At 41.2% G+C, this 17,302-nt stretch overlaps 3 protein-coding genes across 21 annotated transcripts in view; 2 read left to right on the forward strand and 1 right to left on the reverse strand.

Moving 5' to 3' along the window:
* The first annotated feature begins 569 nt into the window (after nt 1-569).
* On the forward strand, nt 570-2,988 carry mrps34 (mitochondrial ribosomal protein S34). Its single transcript, XM_044100926.1, has 4 exons — nt 570-747; nt 867-1,220; nt 1,916-1,958; nt 2,559-2,988. The coding sequence occupies exons 2-4, from the start codon at nt 903-905 to the stop codon at nt 2,855-2,857; spliced, it is 660 nt and encodes a 219-aa protein (XP_043956861.1). The 5' UTR covers nt 570-747; nt 867-902; the 3' UTR covers nt 2,858-2,988.
* A 1,034-nt stretch (nt 2,989-4,022) lies between these two features.
* Nucleotides 4,023-7,734, forward strand: nme3 (NME/NM23 nucleoside diphosphate kinase 3). Of its 3 annotated transcripts, XM_044100946.1 has the most exons (7): nt 4,023-4,126; nt 4,523-4,648; nt 5,739-5,869; nt 5,970-6,071; nt 6,150-6,262; nt 6,558-6,701; nt 7,572-7,730. In XM_044100946.1, the coding sequence occupies exons 2-6, from the start codon at nt 4,567-4,569 to the stop codon at nt 6,670-6,672; spliced, it is 543 nt and encodes a 180-aa protein (XP_043956881.1). In that variant the 5' UTR covers nt 4,023-4,126; nt 4,523-4,566; the 3' UTR covers nt 6,673-6,701; nt 7,572-7,730. The 3 variants fall into 3 exon arrangements, with proteins under 3 accessions (XP_043956881.1, XP_043956880.1, XP_043956882.1); XM_044100945.1 differs by having other exon boundaries at nt 6,558-7,734; XM_044100947.1 differs by lacking the exon at nt 4,523-4,648 and having other exon boundaries at nt 4,029-4,126; nt 6,558-7,732.
* A 117-nt stretch (nt 7,735-7,851) lies between these two features.
* Nucleotides 7,852-17,302, reverse strand: part of mapk8ip3 (mitogen-activated protein kinase 8 interacting protein 3) — a 31,338-nt gene continuing 21,887 nt past the window's right edge. For 11 of the 17 annotated variants that reach the window (XM_044100937.1, XM_044100934.1, XM_044100944.1 and 8 more), the window contains 13 exons: nt 15,525-15,674; nt 14,952-15,414; nt 13,979-14,156; nt 13,773-13,892; nt 13,368-13,448; nt 13,173-13,240; nt 12,927-13,075; nt 12,641-12,812; nt 12,415-12,528; nt 11,529-11,567; nt 10,968-11,132; nt 10,093-10,239; nt 7,852-9,538 (listed from right to left, as the gene is read on the reverse strand). In XM_044100937.1, the coding sequence (XP_043956872.1) occupies nt 9,411-9,538; nt 10,093-10,239; nt 10,968-11,132; nt 11,529-11,567; nt 12,415-12,528; nt 12,641-12,812; nt 12,927-13,075; nt 13,173-13,240; nt 13,368-13,448; nt 13,773-13,892; nt 13,979-14,156; nt 14,952-15,414; nt 15,525-15,674 (1,974 nt within the window). In that variant the 3' untranslated portion in view covers nt 7,852-9,410. The remainder of the gene's footprint in view (nt 9,539-10,092; nt 10,240-10,967; nt 11,133-11,528; nt 11,568-12,414; nt 12,529-12,640; nt 12,813-12,926; nt 13,076-13,172; nt 13,241-13,367; nt 13,449-13,772; nt 13,893-13,978; nt 14,157-14,951; nt 15,415-15,524; nt 15,675-17,302) is intronic. The other 6 variants (XM_044100942.1, XM_044100941.1, XM_044100939.1 and 3 more) reach the window with 2 other exon arrangements.

Raw genomic sequence — 17,302 nt, forward strand, 5'->3', positions numbered from 1 at the left:
GTAAACAAATATATTTTCAGTCCTGAGGGCCCAGACCTCGCGTACGCTATTTTAAGCCCAGAGCGCCACCAGCTCTTTTTCAACTTTTTTTTTCTTTTTTACTTCCCCCGCACCCCCCAATTTCATTTCTCTTGTCTGATGGCCACCATATCACCTCTTCGACATTCGCCTGCAGTTCCATTGGAAAACAAAAATTGTAGTGTTTATAGGGTAGACAATTATCAACCCCTTTTCAATTTTATTTGTGACGTTTAAAATCTGTCAAATAAACTGAAAATGAATGCCTTCCTGCAGAAATTGATGTCGGCATGTAACATTTTACCAGGTTGTTCTAACAATGAGAACGTTTCTTAAATTGAAAAGGGTTTTAGCCAACACCGTTATTTTTGATTGAAGGGATTCAGCAAATGTTCTGTTTCTTTTTTCCACGATCTATACTGGAAATGCATAAAATATATTTTTCTAATTATAGTTTAAGATAATAAAGTCCAGTTAACTTAGCTTACTCTTTTGGCTAAAAGAAGAAGAAAAAAAAACACTCATTGGGATTCTGGAACCAGAATTTCTCTGCTGCGGAACCAAATTGCAATCGCAGTCCTTTCAGGGACTATTTATGAACGGACCATGGGTGCGGAAAATGTGTGCTTCGCTCACTGAGGTCAACTAGGAGTTGATTTCTTTGGTCATTTTCAGGCATTGAAACTAATATATTTTATCATTAGGAGATAATCTGCATTTTCACACCAGGTGGTTACCGTTTACTTACTCTTATAAGCCATTTTAATGTGTTTGTAGCACCAAGATCTGCTACGCTGACACAATTTCCGCCCCAACCAGGTTGATGTAACAATCATTTTCGTCCTCAGGGTATACTGTGACCGGGTGTTTGTCCACTTGCAATCATGGCGAAAAAGAAGCGGCTCCGTCTCATCGCAGAAATGGCTCGGAAGATCCGGGCGTACCGGGAGCTGAAGTCTCGGCCGAAGGAGTCGCAGAAGTACGCCCTGGACTACGAGAATATGAGGCGGCCTCTCACTGGGAAGATGCTGCCCGTGTTGGCCTGGCAGGACGTCCGCAGGGAGAGCCGCCTCTTCTCCCTGCTGGCGGGGATGAGGCTGTTCGGAGTCGGCCGCATGTTCACCCGTAAGTCCTGGTTGGAGGATCACCCAGAGCCCAGCTACTGGCAGATTTCCAAGGTCAAGGTGGACTACACAGCTGAGGTGAGCTGGAGGGCAGCACTGTACACACTCCACCAGTGAAGCTGTCTTGCTTTTATTTGTTTATGCATGATTAATTTCGGTTGATCAGGCTTTCCTCTCCTACCACCACAAACGTAAATGCTGAGTATTCTAATCTGTTTTGGGAATTTAACAGAAACCTCATGCTTTTTATTAGTTGAAGCTAAAATTTAGCTTTTCCGTAACAAACGCATACAATCTATCTACTTTAAAAGAAATGGTTAATATGCAATAGGCATTCTATATACATGTGAAGACTCAAAGCAGGAAATATGCATATGAATAAAATACTTGTGCAGCTTTTAATCTTTGATTCAGAACAAACAGTACATATACTGTTGTGAGGCATTACAGAGCACTTTTTATTGTCCAAAAGCCTCAGCCCAATTGATTTCAATAGTGAAGAGATTCTTCTTCACTAATAAAAATTGTATGTGCTAGTGCTGGGTGTATAGCAGATTAATTAATTGCTCACCATTATGGATCAATGCTAAAAACACTTCCATAAAAGTGATCAAATGTGTCTCAGCTAAGACCGGCCTCTGCTGAATATTCCAATCCTTCGCATCAATGCTGTTGAGTGTTGAGTTTGCAGATATCAACAAATGAAACATAAACATGTTTGTTTTGGGAGAAAACACAAACTTATAAAGCATCTGTTCTCTTTACTTTTATAGAACATGGATCACGGCAAAGCATGGGGAATCCTCACATATAAAGGTAATCTTAGGCTCTGTTGAGTTTTTTTTCTTGTGTACAAGGAACCTGGATGCCATTTGAATATTTACAGCTACACATAAAAAGGTGGCTTTTTAGTATTTAACACTGAAAAATGTTTACATTTGGCTTTAAAAATGACTGCTTCAGTTACTGTGTCTTGCGAAGGTTTTCATACCTCTTGTTACATTAGAACCACAAACTGTATTTGATACAAAATCTTTATTTTATTTCCTACTGTTCTTTAACAAACATCTGAAACACATTCTCCACACTAAAAATAAACCACATGCCAGTCAGACACTGTCAGGTTTTCAGAAAAGTCATTGCACTGGGTTGTATTTAGAGGCATCATAATAGGATGCACAAATTTTCTTTTAGAAAATATCTGTTAAGATGTCTTTGTAAAACATCTTAAAAACCTAGGATATAGTGTTGTAGCGCCATGAGGAAAAAAAAAGCAGTTTGTGGCTGTAAAGTGACAAAATTAATAAAAATAATTATAATGAGTAGAAATTATTCAAATGTCTTTTTGTTGTGATAAAGATGCACCAAGTACCTATTAAAAATCATAACTACTCTATAAAAAAATGTACTTGCTAGGCAAACAGGAAAAAGAGGTGAAGGAGGTGGAGAAGGTGATGTACCACGACTGGCGCCTGATTCCCAAAGACATGGAGCAGCAGTTCAAGGACTTCCAGCCCCTCCCGGAGCCTCCGGTGCGCTACGTCCGCTACCCTCCCCTGCTCCGTGCCATGTTGCTGGCACAGCGTGGGAGAGCTGCAGGCAGGGTGGTGACAGAGGAGCCGGCCTTGCCCTTAGAGAGGAATGTGGTGTTCAACAAAGACTATTTCCGCAGACAGGAAGAAGAGAATCGGAGGAAAGAAGGGACAGCGGTGTGAACCAGAACGGTCTTTTCAAGGATTCCTTTGAGCCGCTGCTGAGTACTGGACTCGAATAAGGTTTCTTTATAATCTCACGGAGAACCGTGTATGTTTGTATGTGCTAAATATTAAAAGCGACTCATTCAGTGTTTTGTTTCCTTCATTAAATTCATTTGCTGTTGTTTGTACTGTTGCCCTGCAGCAAGAAGGTTCCAGGTTTGAATCCTGTGCAAAACATATGAAGACTGTCGCTGTCAGTTGCAGTACATTGCACAAAAATAAACTTTTTAAAAGAACTGTCCAGCTATGTGCAGTTCAGATAAAAGCAGTTCTGATACAGTACAGTTTGACCAGAACATTATTTAAATCTAATCACTACACCATTAATTTCTGCTTTTAATAAAGCAAATGTACATGATCCAATAAATAAGTTTCAAACTTTAAGCATAAATAAAAACTACAGCCATCTTACTTGATCAATAATGAATTCTCAATTATGCTGATAAATATTAAAAATCTTTTTTTTACATGTCCTTTTGACTCATGTTTTGAGAAACATTTGAGCGACAACAACAAAAAATATTTTCTGTTAAGTGCTGTGGATAGATGGCGCCAATGCGCCTTGGGTTCTGTAAAAATGCAACAAAAAAGTAGAAATGCAGTGGCATCTGAAGTGCTTTTCCATAGGGATTTATGTACAGTCTATGAACTAAAAATACACAGATACACTGGTTAAAAAAAACAAAACATAATGATGGAGTTACACTTCACTTATTCTAATCTAATGCTAGATCTGTTCTGTACACACACCTTCACATCTTTTAACAGCTTTTAACTCAGAAGCGTCTGCATTCAGCCAATAGTGAAGGCAGCAGAGGGAAGTTTTAAGTGCAAGTAATTAGATTTATATTGAAGATGTTTAATACTTATAAATGATTATCATGACTGTTGCATGTTTTGATTGAAAGGCACGATTGAATTTTTTAATCAACTAATAAATTAGGAGCCCCTGTTATTATAGTTTGGCAAGCTAGGGATCTAAAGAAAACTAGAAATGGTTTTAATTTGTAGAAGAAAGCTCAAAATGACGGATTTTTGCATTGTAGAGCCTAGTGTACCTATTAAATATTTATGGGTTTACCATACAGGCTCGCGCTTTGGAGCGTTCCTTGACAACGTGACGTAGCTCTCCACCCTCCTTCATTCTCCGAGACCGTAGTGTGCTCCGTCCTGCATCGACAATGATCTGCCTGTTTCTGTCTGTTTTTGCCCACGTCTTCCAGTCAGGTTGGTGTTGCATGTATTTAAGTCGCTGGGTTGTAGTTTACCGAGCCTCGCTCTGAGTATTACCAGGTGATATTTTCAGTTTCCAAGAGATGCTGCTGTGTCAGAGTCGCCTCCTCGGTTAGCCGAAGGCAGCACTTATATACCGGGTACAGCGGAGCTAAGATGCTTTCTAACTTTAACTGGAGCGTTGCATTAGTTCAGACTGCCAAATGTGACTAAAACAACCCGAACTAATTAATTATTACTAACTAACGTGTTCTCTCAGCCGCGGGTCTAACAGCATGCAGCGTGGCTCATGCGTTCCGCTCCTCATTGTCAGAAAAGTTGATTCATCATCCTATTATTAGCTCAGGGGTTCGCGCGCTGCTTATTGGGAAGATTTGTGCTCGTGCGCAGACGGTGGGATCTGATAGGCTGCTGCTGCAGACAGAGTCCCCACAATGAGGCCGACAAAAAGGTCACAGCGAGATCTGCAGGAGCTGGAAGACCTGGTACCCAAACAGGCGCGGATTGATGAAACCGGTGAGGTTCCAGACTTCTTGTTTGGACAGCGGGGAGTGCGGGGTTGTTGCTTGAAATGATGTCGAAGTGCAGATCTTTGAGCACCTGCTGCAGGTACTTTGCTTGAAATCCAGCTGCCATGCAGAATACACTACAGAGCTGCTGTTGCGCATGAAAATACTGGAATACAAACACCTTGCATAAAGCTTATTGAGATGCAAGTTGAATTTCAAAATGTGAATGTCAGCATTTTTTATAGGTGTCCACTAGGGGGCGATGCCAATCAATGGATTAGAATACCAAGGCAGAATCTGTCGGTGCCGACCCCAAATCTGAATATTTTGTTAGTTAAATGTATTGTTTATTTATTTTTATAAATAAAAATTATTAATATGCATGCAACCAGTTGCCTTCAGAAATTCTAGAATTACTTTATATAGTCATATTTTTTAATTTCACCTTTGTATAATAGGTCATTATACCAGATTCAGCGAAGAGGGGTTTTATATAGAGAATTAGTTAACAAAGAGCATAATTAAAATCAAGTAACACAGACAATGACTGTTTAATGATACAGATTTACTTGATAATCCGATTCAGGGTTTATGTAAAATGATGTAAAATATATTATAAGCCTGGTGCCCCACCAGACTTTACTTGTGCCTCCACAAGGCTTTGCAATGCTAATTTATTTTAGTTTTTTTTTTTTTTATGATTGCCTTTTTTAGGACTTTATAGTTGTTGTTTTGGTATTACCTTATCTTCCAGTTTTCCAATAATGCATAGTTATCAAGTCATATTTTAAAATTTTCTATCAATTAAGAAAAACAACATTTTTTTACTTAAAAACATGGCAGGTGGCTAGATGCCTGCCCTAGCGCTCGGAGCACCGGGCTTAGCAAGTTGTCTGGGGGAATCCCTGCAACTGTATTTCCAACTCGAGAATCAACAAAGTATTTTATTCTAATGACATAATCATTTAGTATATTTGCTAGAAATTCAGTGTCAAGTTTGGGATGCTAGTTTGAGTGTGATACGTTTGGTCTCATTTGTTGTTGGCCTCAAGCGCATGCTATGCTCAAGTTAAACTGATCCCTGTGTGCCGTTTCAGGCTGGACGGGGGTGAACGAACGCACCTTCATCGCCGTGAAGCCGGACGGTGTGCAGCGGAAACTGGTGGGAGAAATAGTGCGTCGTTTTGAGAAGAGAGGCTTCAAACTTGTTGCTCTCAAGCTTATAAAGGTATTCACTTGTGGTTCAAATGCTGCGGAGGGTCAGCGCAGTGGATCAGTGAATCAATGAATCAATGAATGTGTTTATCTTGGTTGCACGTGCACACCAGGCGTCTGAGGAGCTGCTAAGCGAACACTACCGGGAGCTGAGGAACAAGCCTTTCTACAGCACCCTAATAAGCTACATGAGTTCTGGACCAGTTGTTGCAATGGTGGGTTTCCTCAACGGGTTTCTCAGCTACGTTTTGATGTGTTGGGTTGTGTTCAAAAGCGTCCCGTTTTTTGTGTAGGTGTGGCAGGGTTTAGATGTTGTGAAGACCGCTCGCAAGATGCTGGGCGAGACCAATCCCACAGACTCACTGCCGGGAACCATCCGGGGAGATTTCTGTGTGGAAGTGGGCAGGTAAGTCATTTCAGCACCTTACTCCGCAAGTTCCAGGTCTGATCTCAGTCTTTTATCCGTGGAAACATGCAAACATGTTTTCTAGTTATACTGGGTGAGAATAAACTGCAGGATAGTTGCCATTGAATTAACAATCTCAGAAAACCTTTAAAGTCATTGTGAGGATATATTGTTGGTTTAAAGAAAAAAAGGACGATTGTGTTACTTTTTTTACATGGTGGCGTTTTCAGAAAGCACTTGTTCATTTTGCATCGGGAGGATAATCAGAGGAGCAACTTTCACACTTTGTTTTCAGGAATGTGATCCACGGCAGCGACTCGGTGGAGAGCGCCCAGAAGGAAATCTTTCTCTGGTTCAGTCAGAGCGAGCTCCACCGCTGGGAGAGCAGCACCAACAACTGGCTCTACTGACATTTACAGACCTTCTGCAGCTTTAAAAGGTCAAACCTCAGTTAACTTCTTCTTTTTAGCTTCAGTAGTTTGTAGCAAAGAAAGGTCATCTCTGCTTTCCTGCATCATTTCCTTGGTTTACATTTTAGATGGGGTAAACTTAAAGGGGCAGTATTATGTAAAATTGACTTTTTTCAGCTTTGCATCATTTTATGAAGATATGAAAACATACCTGGTGTGTTGCTTTGATCCTCTCATATATACTTGAGAAATCCTTTAATCTCTCATGGCAACCATTCAGCTGTGATGGGACTGAGCGCCAGCGATGATGACAAAGCTCCTTATCGGAGCTGCAATTTCCACCCTTCAGAGCACTACAGAGCTTCTCGCTTAGCTCCTTCAAACTGGCCAGCAACAATTAGCAAACACCTGGTGGAACTGCACATCTGCTGAGCTCAATATACCAGCTACTTCTCTGTGCAACGCTGGCAAAGACGTTGTTAAGCATGGAGCATGGTTGTGACTTCTTGAAATGCGGAGTATCTTAAAGAGACAGAGGCCCAATTTCAAAGCATTAAATTGTAACATCAAATTTATCTTAAGTCACATTGATATATAGAATATTTTATAACAACTGAATGTAACATAGTTACTTGATTGTGCTAAAAAAATGGCGCTATGTGCCTGGAAAATACATAACACTGGCCCTTTAACAAAACAAAGATGCACTAAATAGACTGAAATAGTTAGGACCAGTAATGTTTTTAGTTTTTAAGCTATAAGAATAACTTGTTGCAATAAGAAACTGGAATTATGAAGATAATGGATTTGAAACTCACTCATTACATAATTTAAAAAAGAAAATTGATATTTATTAAAACATAAAAATAGCCTCTTTTCATTTGTATCACATTTTCCAGGTCCTCTATGGGTGTAAAGATGATCATGTGGAAGTACTTGAATGTAAAGTTTAAAACTTTTGAACAGCATTGAACTCTGTATTGTTACTGCTTTTGTACTTTTATACCAGGCTCAGTTTGTAGCCTGTCATGCCACTGCAATAAAAATGGAATAAGTTCATTTATTAAACTTGAATAAAAAAAAAACAAGTTGAATCTTTCTGAGACATTTTTTGCTCTGTTCTTGTTGCATTCTCCTTTGATGCAAACAAAACAAACCCAGCACACACACTCAAGATGATTGCGTTCGGCACACAATTATGTTTTAATATTTAATCCACAGATAGAGATCAATGCACGAGTTTCCATACTGAACAAAGAGGATGGGCTTCAGTGCGTCTGGACATTTACAGTTATCCCTGTACATAAAATAACAGCATGCCACTGTTTACCTGCTTCACACCAAAGCATCTGATCCACAGCCAATCAAAGAGGGAAATCTTTTAGGAATCGAAGGATTGAAATATTCAACTACCAGTCTGAAAGGATGTGGAAACGGTCTAACCTTTCACCTGTCTCAGACTGCTGCGGCTGCACCACATATTTCCAGGATTTTTCTCACTGAACATGTCTGTGCCTTGGAAAAATTACTAACTGTTCCACATTTTGTCACGTTACATCCATAAACTTTAATGTAATTGAAATGAGAGTCATATATCAGTATTTAGCACCTTTTACTCTGATAGTCCATGATAAAAATCCTTAAAAACACCATTTAATTAGTAAACAGAATTCATATGCGTGTTTTTAATTTTCTTTACAAAATTACAACTGTTTTGTGGTAAACTAATGCTGCATGTCACCCTGAAAGCACCAGGCCCACAGTGAAACATGGTGGTGGCAGCGTCATGCTGCGAGGATGCTTTTGTTTAGCACAGACAGGGAAGAATCACCTGGAGTTCGACACAAGAAGGATGAGAGGATAAATGAGTTACTAATTATAAAATCCTAAATGCTTGCTGTGGATTTGCATAAACTCTCCTTTAACTCTGAAACCTTTAAATGAATTTGTTGCTTTATCATGTAAAATTCCAATAAATTGCATTTATGGTTGTAACACGACAAGATGTAGAGGGGCTCAAGGAGTAAGAATAGTTTTTCAAGGCGCTGGATGTTTTCATTCGGGACCTAAACAGCCTGTAAAGCATTTCAAGAGGGAAAAGAAATATAATTTCTCAACTTATTCAACATTTACTTTCACTGGGACCAAATGTATTTTACTTTAACTTATATCATTGCATAAGAACGGTAAAATTAACTTCTTCTTTTTTTTTTTTTTTGGAAAATCCAACTTCATCTACCATCACATTGCTGTATATGTTGCTCTCCTTTCTTGCTTTTGTTTTTAGATTTAAGTTTCCATAGATAGCAAACTTAATGGCAAAAATTATTAGGAGCTCTGGGCCCGATGCAACCAAGACTGAATATCAGAGATAAGGTGTGCTTACAGGGTGAGTATTTGGTGGTTACAGAGAAGGGAGGTAGTTACAAGGCTTATGATGATGGTTACAATGCCCTGTGTGGGACAGACACAGGATGGCAAGCAGATAACTAGGCCAAAGGAGGTACTTACAAGGCATTAAAGTTAAAAGGTGGTGGGGTAGCGGGGGGTTTAATAGTTACCAGGAAAGATGCGCAGCTTGAAGGGTTTATTCTTTTTCAGAGCCAGAAGGAAACTTTTACATGAGCAGGGAATAATTACAAAGTTTTAGTGGCTTGAAGCTTCTGTGGGCAGGGGGAGGAGAGAGGGAGATTTCTTCAATGAGATGTTCAGGTGTACTGCTACAGCAGATTTAGGCGTCACTCCGGCACATAGGACACCTGCCAGACGATGATGTGGCTTCGCTCAGCTTTGCTCAAAGCAGGTTTCATCTGCGAAGCCCCGCCGCCGCTCTCAGCTTCCTCCGTCTCATCGTCCTCCCCATCACCTGCAGGGAAAAGTAAAAACGTGGATCAGGACACAATTATTCCTATAATTCATGAAAGTGAAACACTTCTTTGGGCAGTTAATTAGTTTACATATGACAAGTAACATTAGTACACAGAAATGGGTAACACTTTATTTGAAGGGGTGTGTTATGACACCTGACATAACACCTGTTATGAAAATGATGGAGTCTTCATAAATGTTTATGACTGTTGTCATGAATTATCATTTGGTAAATTATGACACTTTTAATGCAAAGTGTCAACTTTGCATTAAAAGGGTAATTATTTACCAAATGACACTCCATGACAACAATCATAAGCATCCATGAAAACTCCTACATGATCATGACAGATGTTACATCATGTTTACGACAGTATTGTGTCAGTCTTCTTCACACTCCCTCAAATAAAGTGTAACCCAAAAATGTAGCTTTTAATAAAAATGTTATTAGAAAAGTGATGTAGTAGCTAACACCATGTATGCGTTTTAATAAGAAAACAGCAAATTGAAAGATTTCTGTCAGAGTGAAGGTTTGTGAGAGTCACTGCCCACCTATGCGGAAGTCGATGTAGCCCTCTCCTCCGCTCAGCACCAGCACGTTCTGAACACTCTGCGCCTCGGTCTCTGTGGGTGCTGCGGTGCTCTGACCTTCGGATGGACTGTCCAGAACGCTGCCGTTTAAGGTGGCCAAAACATTACCTGTGGAAAAAGAAAGAAAGAAAGAAAGAAAGAAGAAAAGGGAACAAGTCGTTAAATATAAAAGAGGAATTTGGAAATTTAAATTGCACATATAGGACAGCCTAGAAAAAAGCCACAATCTGTGTTTTAAATCTAATTAAAACTATCAAAATCGAGTTCTCCTTTGACGGACGGCTTAAAATATGGTAGTATTGAAGATTCCTGTGGAGTCATCTGGGCCCTGCCTTGAGGTTTAAAATACGTTTATGTTTTATTTATATAAAAGCTATCAATTCTGTGCAAATGACATTAAGGCAGGCAAACAAAGCATCTAGACCAGACTTTTAACCTCTCTCGATCTGTCTTAACAATCTAAAAACATAATCATTTAAAAATAAGCTCTCTGTTGTGGAGGGATGCTTTAAAATGCTCAGATTTGTGTCACTGTTCCATCCCTTGAGGCGTACCACAAGGCTCCACTCTGGGCTCTGTTTTGTTTTCAATATGTGTGAAGAGTTATTGGACTTTAAAGTGGCATTCATGCTTGGGTGGAAAGAGAATAATTGTAGAGTCATCAAATTTAGGTGACATAACATTTCCTAACAGTGTTTTGGGGCCTTTAAATTGATACCAAGCTTCATTTTATGCTGTGTTGTCATCTCTTTCATATCTCATGAACAAAAAAGTCACTTGAAGGCAGTACAAAAACGTTTCATTAAACTAAATGTAAAGCCATGATCTATAGTTACCTGGTACGGATACGAAGAACTTGACAGCATCACGGTGTCCATGGAAACACAGCTGCGCTTGGGCCATGGAGCAGTAGGGGATGAAGCTGCCGGTGCTCTTCTCAGAGCTGTCGTCGCCGTACACATGGATCACACCGCCGGAGGACGTAGGAGACACTTTATTGGCTGATGGAGAAAGAGAGAGAGCGCATATTGGTGAGAAGGCAAACAGGAAGGCTTGCACTAAAAATCACACATGCAAATTTAAACACTTTAAACCCCAAAATAAAATGCTAAATCAAAGATCTTGCATGCAGCAAATGTGTTACACAGAAAAAATATATATGGGAGAAAAAAGAAACTATCATGCAAAGCATCTAATCGGTACAATGTGTCAATAAAAATCATTGAAGAACTTTTAGTGTTTCTCAGTAAAGTAATAAAACACAAGACTGCTGAAAGTATAACACCAACAAAGAGCATGTAGAGTACTGGAGGTCTGCAGGGAAATAAGAAGGGTTGACTGGGTGAGAACAGTTAGATCACAACAGGAAGAGGAAGGGAGGGAGCGCTCCCACTTACCCCTCAACCCCAGCAGCTGTCCCCGGTGAAGAACCACCGCTTTGGGGGGAGCGAGAAGAGGAGAGAGGGGCGAGAAAGAGGAAAGCAACAGAAAAAAGTTACGACCTGGACTGGGAGAAGGTGGTCCAACCACTGAGGGAGAGAGGAAAGACGGAGAAGGGAGAAGATGCTTGGAGAAGAGCGGAGAAGGTCGGTGGGAGTTTTTAGATTTTTTAAAAACAAAAATCCAAAGAACCAGTTTAGGGAATGATTTTTTGTTTGTTTGTTTTTCATATTTTCTGTTTTGTAGTGCAATTAAATCCAAACTAACTTTCTAAGCAATTACTAAATAATTTGAAGTAATTTGAAAGTAAAGCCATCAATTTCAAAAACCTAATTTCTTTATAATGAAAAAAAGAAATGGCTACCTAAATGTTTCTACAATATAAACACTATCAGAAAATATCCTTCGCACAAGGGACTATACAGCTTTTTATTTATAGTATATTGTCATACACCTGTGATATATTTCTAATCTTTAATAGAGTAAAAGACTCAAGAACCTTTCATTCTTGAGTCTTTCACAGATTTAACAAGTCTTCTTCCATGATTCTCCCAATTTTTGGTCCATTCATGTTCCCATCCACTGCGACCTGATTCCCTGTCTCTGCTGAAAGAAACAAAATCATCCCCACAGCACCATGGTCCAGATCTTGTATATAGGGCAATGAGCAATGTTAGTCTGCTGCAACAGAATAACGAAGTTTGAAAAACATGTGTACTTCTGTTCCAAGAAGTTCAAAATTATGTCCTGCTTTGTGTTTGTCTGTCACATAAAATTGACATTCAAAAGGGGTATGAATATTTCCCTTCCATTTTGCTGCATGTCACTTTCTGTCACACTTACTCTCTGTCAGCGGGATGGAGATGATCACGCCGTTTCCTGTCCCCACCCAGAGACGGTTTCCACCAATCAGCAGGGCCGTGATCCGCACAAAAGAGAATCCCAGCTTGCCGGTACCTTTAACCCAGAACCGTGGACGGCGTTTTAAAGCTCAACATCAAACAGCTCTGCAATGATAACTAACTGCGTAAAATCTCCATGAACCGGGATTAACCAAGCTCAAACTCACCCAACATTTTGCTGACGTACGGCTCAATGTCCACATCCTGGAGGTGCTGGTGCGTGTGCGCGTGGTACAGACGCAGGGTGGAGTCTAACCGGATCGAGACCCACACGCCGTCACCGATCCAGGCCAGCTGCCGCACCTGGCTCTCCCTCCGGGGGTGGGCGTCGAACGACTTCTACGAACAGCAGAGAACCAGAAACAGAGAGAATCGTTAGAAAAAAGCGTGAGGAAAAACCGAAGCTAAATGTTGGATTCGGTTGTTTAACAGAGGGGATGTCCTGTAACTCACCTCGATCTGCATGCTTTTGGGCTGAATGACATGAATCTTGTTCTTGTAGCCGCACCAGACCTTATCGTGGACGACCGCCATGCAGCGGATGGAGTGATGAGGCCGGCCGAGGTCCATGAGGTGATAGTTGGACAGGTCCCACAGGCCGTCTGGGGACAAAAACACAGTGAAGCGATGCCACCGCAACAGACAAAAGCGTCTGGCGGCAGTCACACCAACATGAAGCAACAGTCAAGACGCAAACACCTTCTGATCGGTGGAATATGGCGAGCGTCCCGTCAGCGAGGGCGACCAGCACACGACCTTTCACGTGCCTGAAAAGAGACAGCAGACAGAAACTGCTGAAAGACCGGAGAGAGAGACTCTGAATTCAGAGCAGAGAGCTGCAACGAAATGACATGTAGCTGCGATAAAAAGGACGTGGAGGGATGTTTGACTTACACCAGACTGAGAACCGAGTCTTTGAGTTTGATGGAGTGGAGACACTTCTTCCAGTTTCCGACGGCAGAGTGGACATAAAGCCTTGGAGGGAAAGAAGATGGTTAGCAACCAGAAAACAGCTTTTCTTCCTTGTTTCTGCTATTTCTGTTTAACTTTTTAAAAACTGCATTTTCAAACCTAATATATTAAAGTCAGTGTAGGCTTTTTTTTGTCTTCATACACTACACACATACACATAATTTTATGACTATTGTTATATTTTCCTTTCATCAAAGCACGTCAGGAAGTGTTGAGTTTACAATCTAACTTCTAGTTTTATTTTCTTGATTTATTTCATATAAAAAACCATGAAGCTTTATTTGAATTGTTGTAAAATAAAACCTCGTAAGAAGTAGATCTGCTCACCAGCCGTTCTGCGCCCCGAGCCACATGGTGGGGGCCACGCTGGTGTAGTTTTTGGTTTCTTCCCCTCCTTCCTCAGTCTCTGCAGGCTGAGACATTTCCTCTTTGGACTGGCCCGCGCTCCTGAGTGGACAAGTGCGTCAGCCAATGCGCTTATTGACACGTTTCCCGCGGATCTGTCTGTGCACGTGCAACTTTTCACTTCCTACCTATCATCTGCCGGACGAGGCTGAGGATCGGTGAAGACGTGCTCGGTGAAGGGCCCCGGGCGTCCGGACCCCATCTCCGGGTGGCTGGCCGTGGATTCGGAAACCTCCGTGGCCTCCGTGGCTTCCTCGGCTGACTGGGCGGCGTGAATCTTTCCGTTCATGGGGGGAGCAGCGGGGGCTGCAGAAAAACACCAGAGAAATGTAGACACACAACTTCATTTCCTCTGCCAGGTACAACGCTGAAATATCCACACCACTTGTCACATTACAAACGCAGCAGCGTCAGGAAAGCTGATGAGAGTTGATGCAAAGATGGATGGAGATGGATAGAATGAAAAACCCGGTGAAGAGACCAGCGTGGTCGTTGACTCTTAACGTGAAGCCTGAGCTAAAATGAAGTATATATCATGTCTAAGAACAGCCCAGTCAAAGTCCAGAGTAATCCAACTGAGAATGTATGACAAAACTTCAAAACAAACTTTTAATGCCTACGTGTGCAAAACGGGTCGGTGCAAACCACAGCAAAAACACAAATTTTCACAACGTATTTTTTGTCTAGTTTCTAGTACAAATTTTTCAGTGCACTTGAAATAAGATAAAACTATCTCACAAGTAACTTTTCATCATGATATGAGCTTACTATTGATGAAACGCACTAGTTCCACTGATAGATTATGTCATATATAACTACTTCATTGACTTACAACCAGCTTCTATATCATGATGTAAGTCAGTTTTGTCTTATTTCTAGTGTACTTTACTCCAGAAGCTGCACCAAAAATACTTGGTAAGAATTTGTGTTTTTGCAGTGCAAGAAGATGGAATATTTTTTCTCCTTTGCAAATATGTTCCACTTTACGTTGATCCATTGAACAAAACCCCAATGAAGTCAGAGGTACAAATGTGACAAGATGAGGAAAAGTGAAAGCAGTTTGGAAACTTTTGCAAGACGCTGTATTGGTGATGACCCCACCTTGTCCTTTATCCACTATGGGTGTGTCTGTACGCGAGGAACAGTTGCTACGGGCAACACTGCAGTTCGTGGCACAGCCAACCAGCGTGATGCCAGCCAACATGCCCTCCACACCTCCCATGTCCTCTCCTCCTCCTGCTCCTCCATCACCTGGATCCAACACGATTTCTCCTGCTGGATAATCACTCTCGCTGGCAGCTGGAGAAACCAGAAATACACGAGCAGCAAAAAAACCCCAACTTACTTTCACGTTTAAATATAAAACAATCAGGAATAAAATGGTGTTTTCCATTTGACCTGGCACACTGGAGATACAGAGCACGTGTGCGTTGCAGACGTTGAACTGGTCGACCAGAGAACCAGGCTGGTTGGCGTCGATGATGACCACTTTGCTGGCAGAGTGGGTGCTGGTGAGGATCCACACTCGACTGTTCATGCTGTCTGTCTCCTGGAGCTCCTTAGACTGAGAGACAGAGGTGGAACGATAAAAATAATGGTGATAAAGTAAGGGGAAAAAAGGGCCAACAATGGTTTATTATGGAGGAAATAAGTCATTAAAACATGAAGGGCTACCTTCCTCTTCTCAGGGGACGCGTTCTTCTTGTCCGCTCGGTCCTCCTCAGTCTGCAGGGGGTCACCACTGCCTGATGGTGCTTTGGGTGGCGCCACCTCCTGGCTGCTGACTCTCCATCCTGTCAGGTCGACTCCTGCTGCACACCACAACTACAAGCACAAATGCAAATGAAGAACGGAGCGCAAAACATCGTTGAATCTCCCGCAGTCTAAAGATCCAATCAGAAAAAGTAAGATATAAAAGAAATGGGCCAGGATCGAATAAGTTTATACTTCTACCCCCTTTCCAAACAAGTAGTCGGATATTATGATATTTGAATTGTGCATGTGAATATGTTTGAAATAAATAACTAAACTAAACTAAGCTAAACTAAACCTGGATCAGATTGACTTTTTTTAAACTTTTGTGACCACCCCCAACAATAGCGTTGAGATGAAGTCAGCTTTTTAAATATTTTAAGAAGTGACACAAAATAACACACTCCGAGTAAATAGTGAGGCTTCCAGATGATCACACACTTCTTATACAACTTTTTCATCTTTCATCTAAGAATAAAAACAGATGAAAAAAGTTAAATAAAGCATTCTGTGAGCATACAGTTGTGTTCGAAATAATAGCAGTGCCTCAACAGCAGCAAGAAAATCACTGGTTTTATTAACATTTCAAACTCTATACCCCAGATAAGTTTCTGGGGGGTAAAATAAAGGTATAGAAAACCAACAAACCCAACAGGACAGCCATGCATACTGTGGATTCTGTGAAATTGAATGATTAACTGTTCAAAAAATAGCAGTGGTGAGTTCAATTAGAGAGGGTATTCTGGGAAAAAAGGGTGTTAACAGGTGATCCGTATTTAAGGATCAAGACAACTGGCATGCTGGCTGTGCATTTCTCCTGAAAAAACAATGAAAATGGGTCGTTCAAGACACTGTTCTGAAGATGAGCGTTTCCTAATAAAAAAATTGATTAAAGAAGGGAAAACATACAAAGAGGTGCAGAAAATCATTGGCTGTTCAGCTAAAATGATCTCAAATGCCCTGAAATGGGAGCAAAAAACTGAAAAACGAGGAAGAAAAAGAAAGACAACCCCTCGAATGGACAGAAGAATAGCCAAACTGGCGAAGACTCAGCCAATGATGGGATCCAAGAGGATCAAGCAAGACCTTCAGTTGACAGTGAGTACTGTGACAATCAGAAGACGTCTTACTGAGGTTAACCTTCCAGCAAGAAGCCCCCGCAAAGTCCCACTGCTGAGAAAAAGACATGTGCAGAAGCGTTTACAATTTGCCAAAGAGCACATTGACTGGCCTGAAAAGAAATGGCATAATATCTTGTGGACAGATGAAAGCATTTCTTTTGGGTCTAAGGGTCACAGGCAGTATGTCAGACGCCCTGCAAACACAGAATTCAAGCCACAGTACTCACTGAAGACCATTAAGCATGGTGGTGCAAGCATCATGATATGGGGATGTTTTTCATACTATGGTGTTGGTCCGATTCACCGCATACAAGGGATCATGGATCAGTTCCAGTACATCAGGATCCTGGAAGAGGTCATGCTGCCATATGCTGAGGAGGAAATGCCTTTGAGGTGGACCTTTCAACAGGATAATGACCCCAAACACACCAGCAAGCGAGCAAAAGCATGGTTCCAGATGATAAAGATTCACTGATGGAGTGACAATCCCGGACCTTAATCCCATTGAAAACTTGTGGGCTGACATAAAAAGTGCAGTGCATGAGGCAAAACCAAGAAACGCTGAGGAATTGTGGAATA

The sequence above is a fragment of the Gambusia affinis genome, linkage group LG19 (assembly GCF_019740435.1).
Source record: "Gambusia affinis linkage group LG19, SWU_Gaff_1.0, whole genome shotgun sequence".
Lineage (NCBI taxonomy): Eukaryota > Metazoa > Chordata > Actinopteri > Cyprinodontiformes > Poeciliidae > Gambusia > Gambusia affinis.

Bases quoted from the DNA above. Each gene is read 5' to 3' on its own strand.
- mrps34 (XM_044100926.1), top strand. From the start codon at position 903: ATGGCGAAAAAGAAGCGGCTCCGTCTCATCGCAGAAATGGCTCGGAAG. The intron at 1,221-1,915 runs GTGAGCTGGAGG...TTACTTTTATAG, and splicing joins AGGTGGACTACACAGCTGAG to AACATGGATCACGGCAAAGC. The intron at 1,959-2,558 runs GTAATCTTAGGC...TGTACTTGCTAG, and splicing joins GGGAATCCTCACATATAAAG to GCAAACAGGAAAAAGAGGTG.
- nme3 (XM_044100945.1), top strand. From the start codon at position 4,567: ATGAGGCCGACAAAAAGGTCACAGCGAGATCTGCAGGAGCTGGAAGAC. The intron at 5,870-5,969 runs GTATTCACTTGT...CGTGCACACCAG, and splicing joins TTGCTCTCAAGCTTATAAAG to GCGTCTGAGGAGCTGCTAAG. The intron at 6,263-6,557 runs GTAAGTCATTTC...CTTTGTTTTCAG, and splicing joins TTCTGTGTGGAAGTGGGCAG to GAATGTGATCCACGGCAGCG.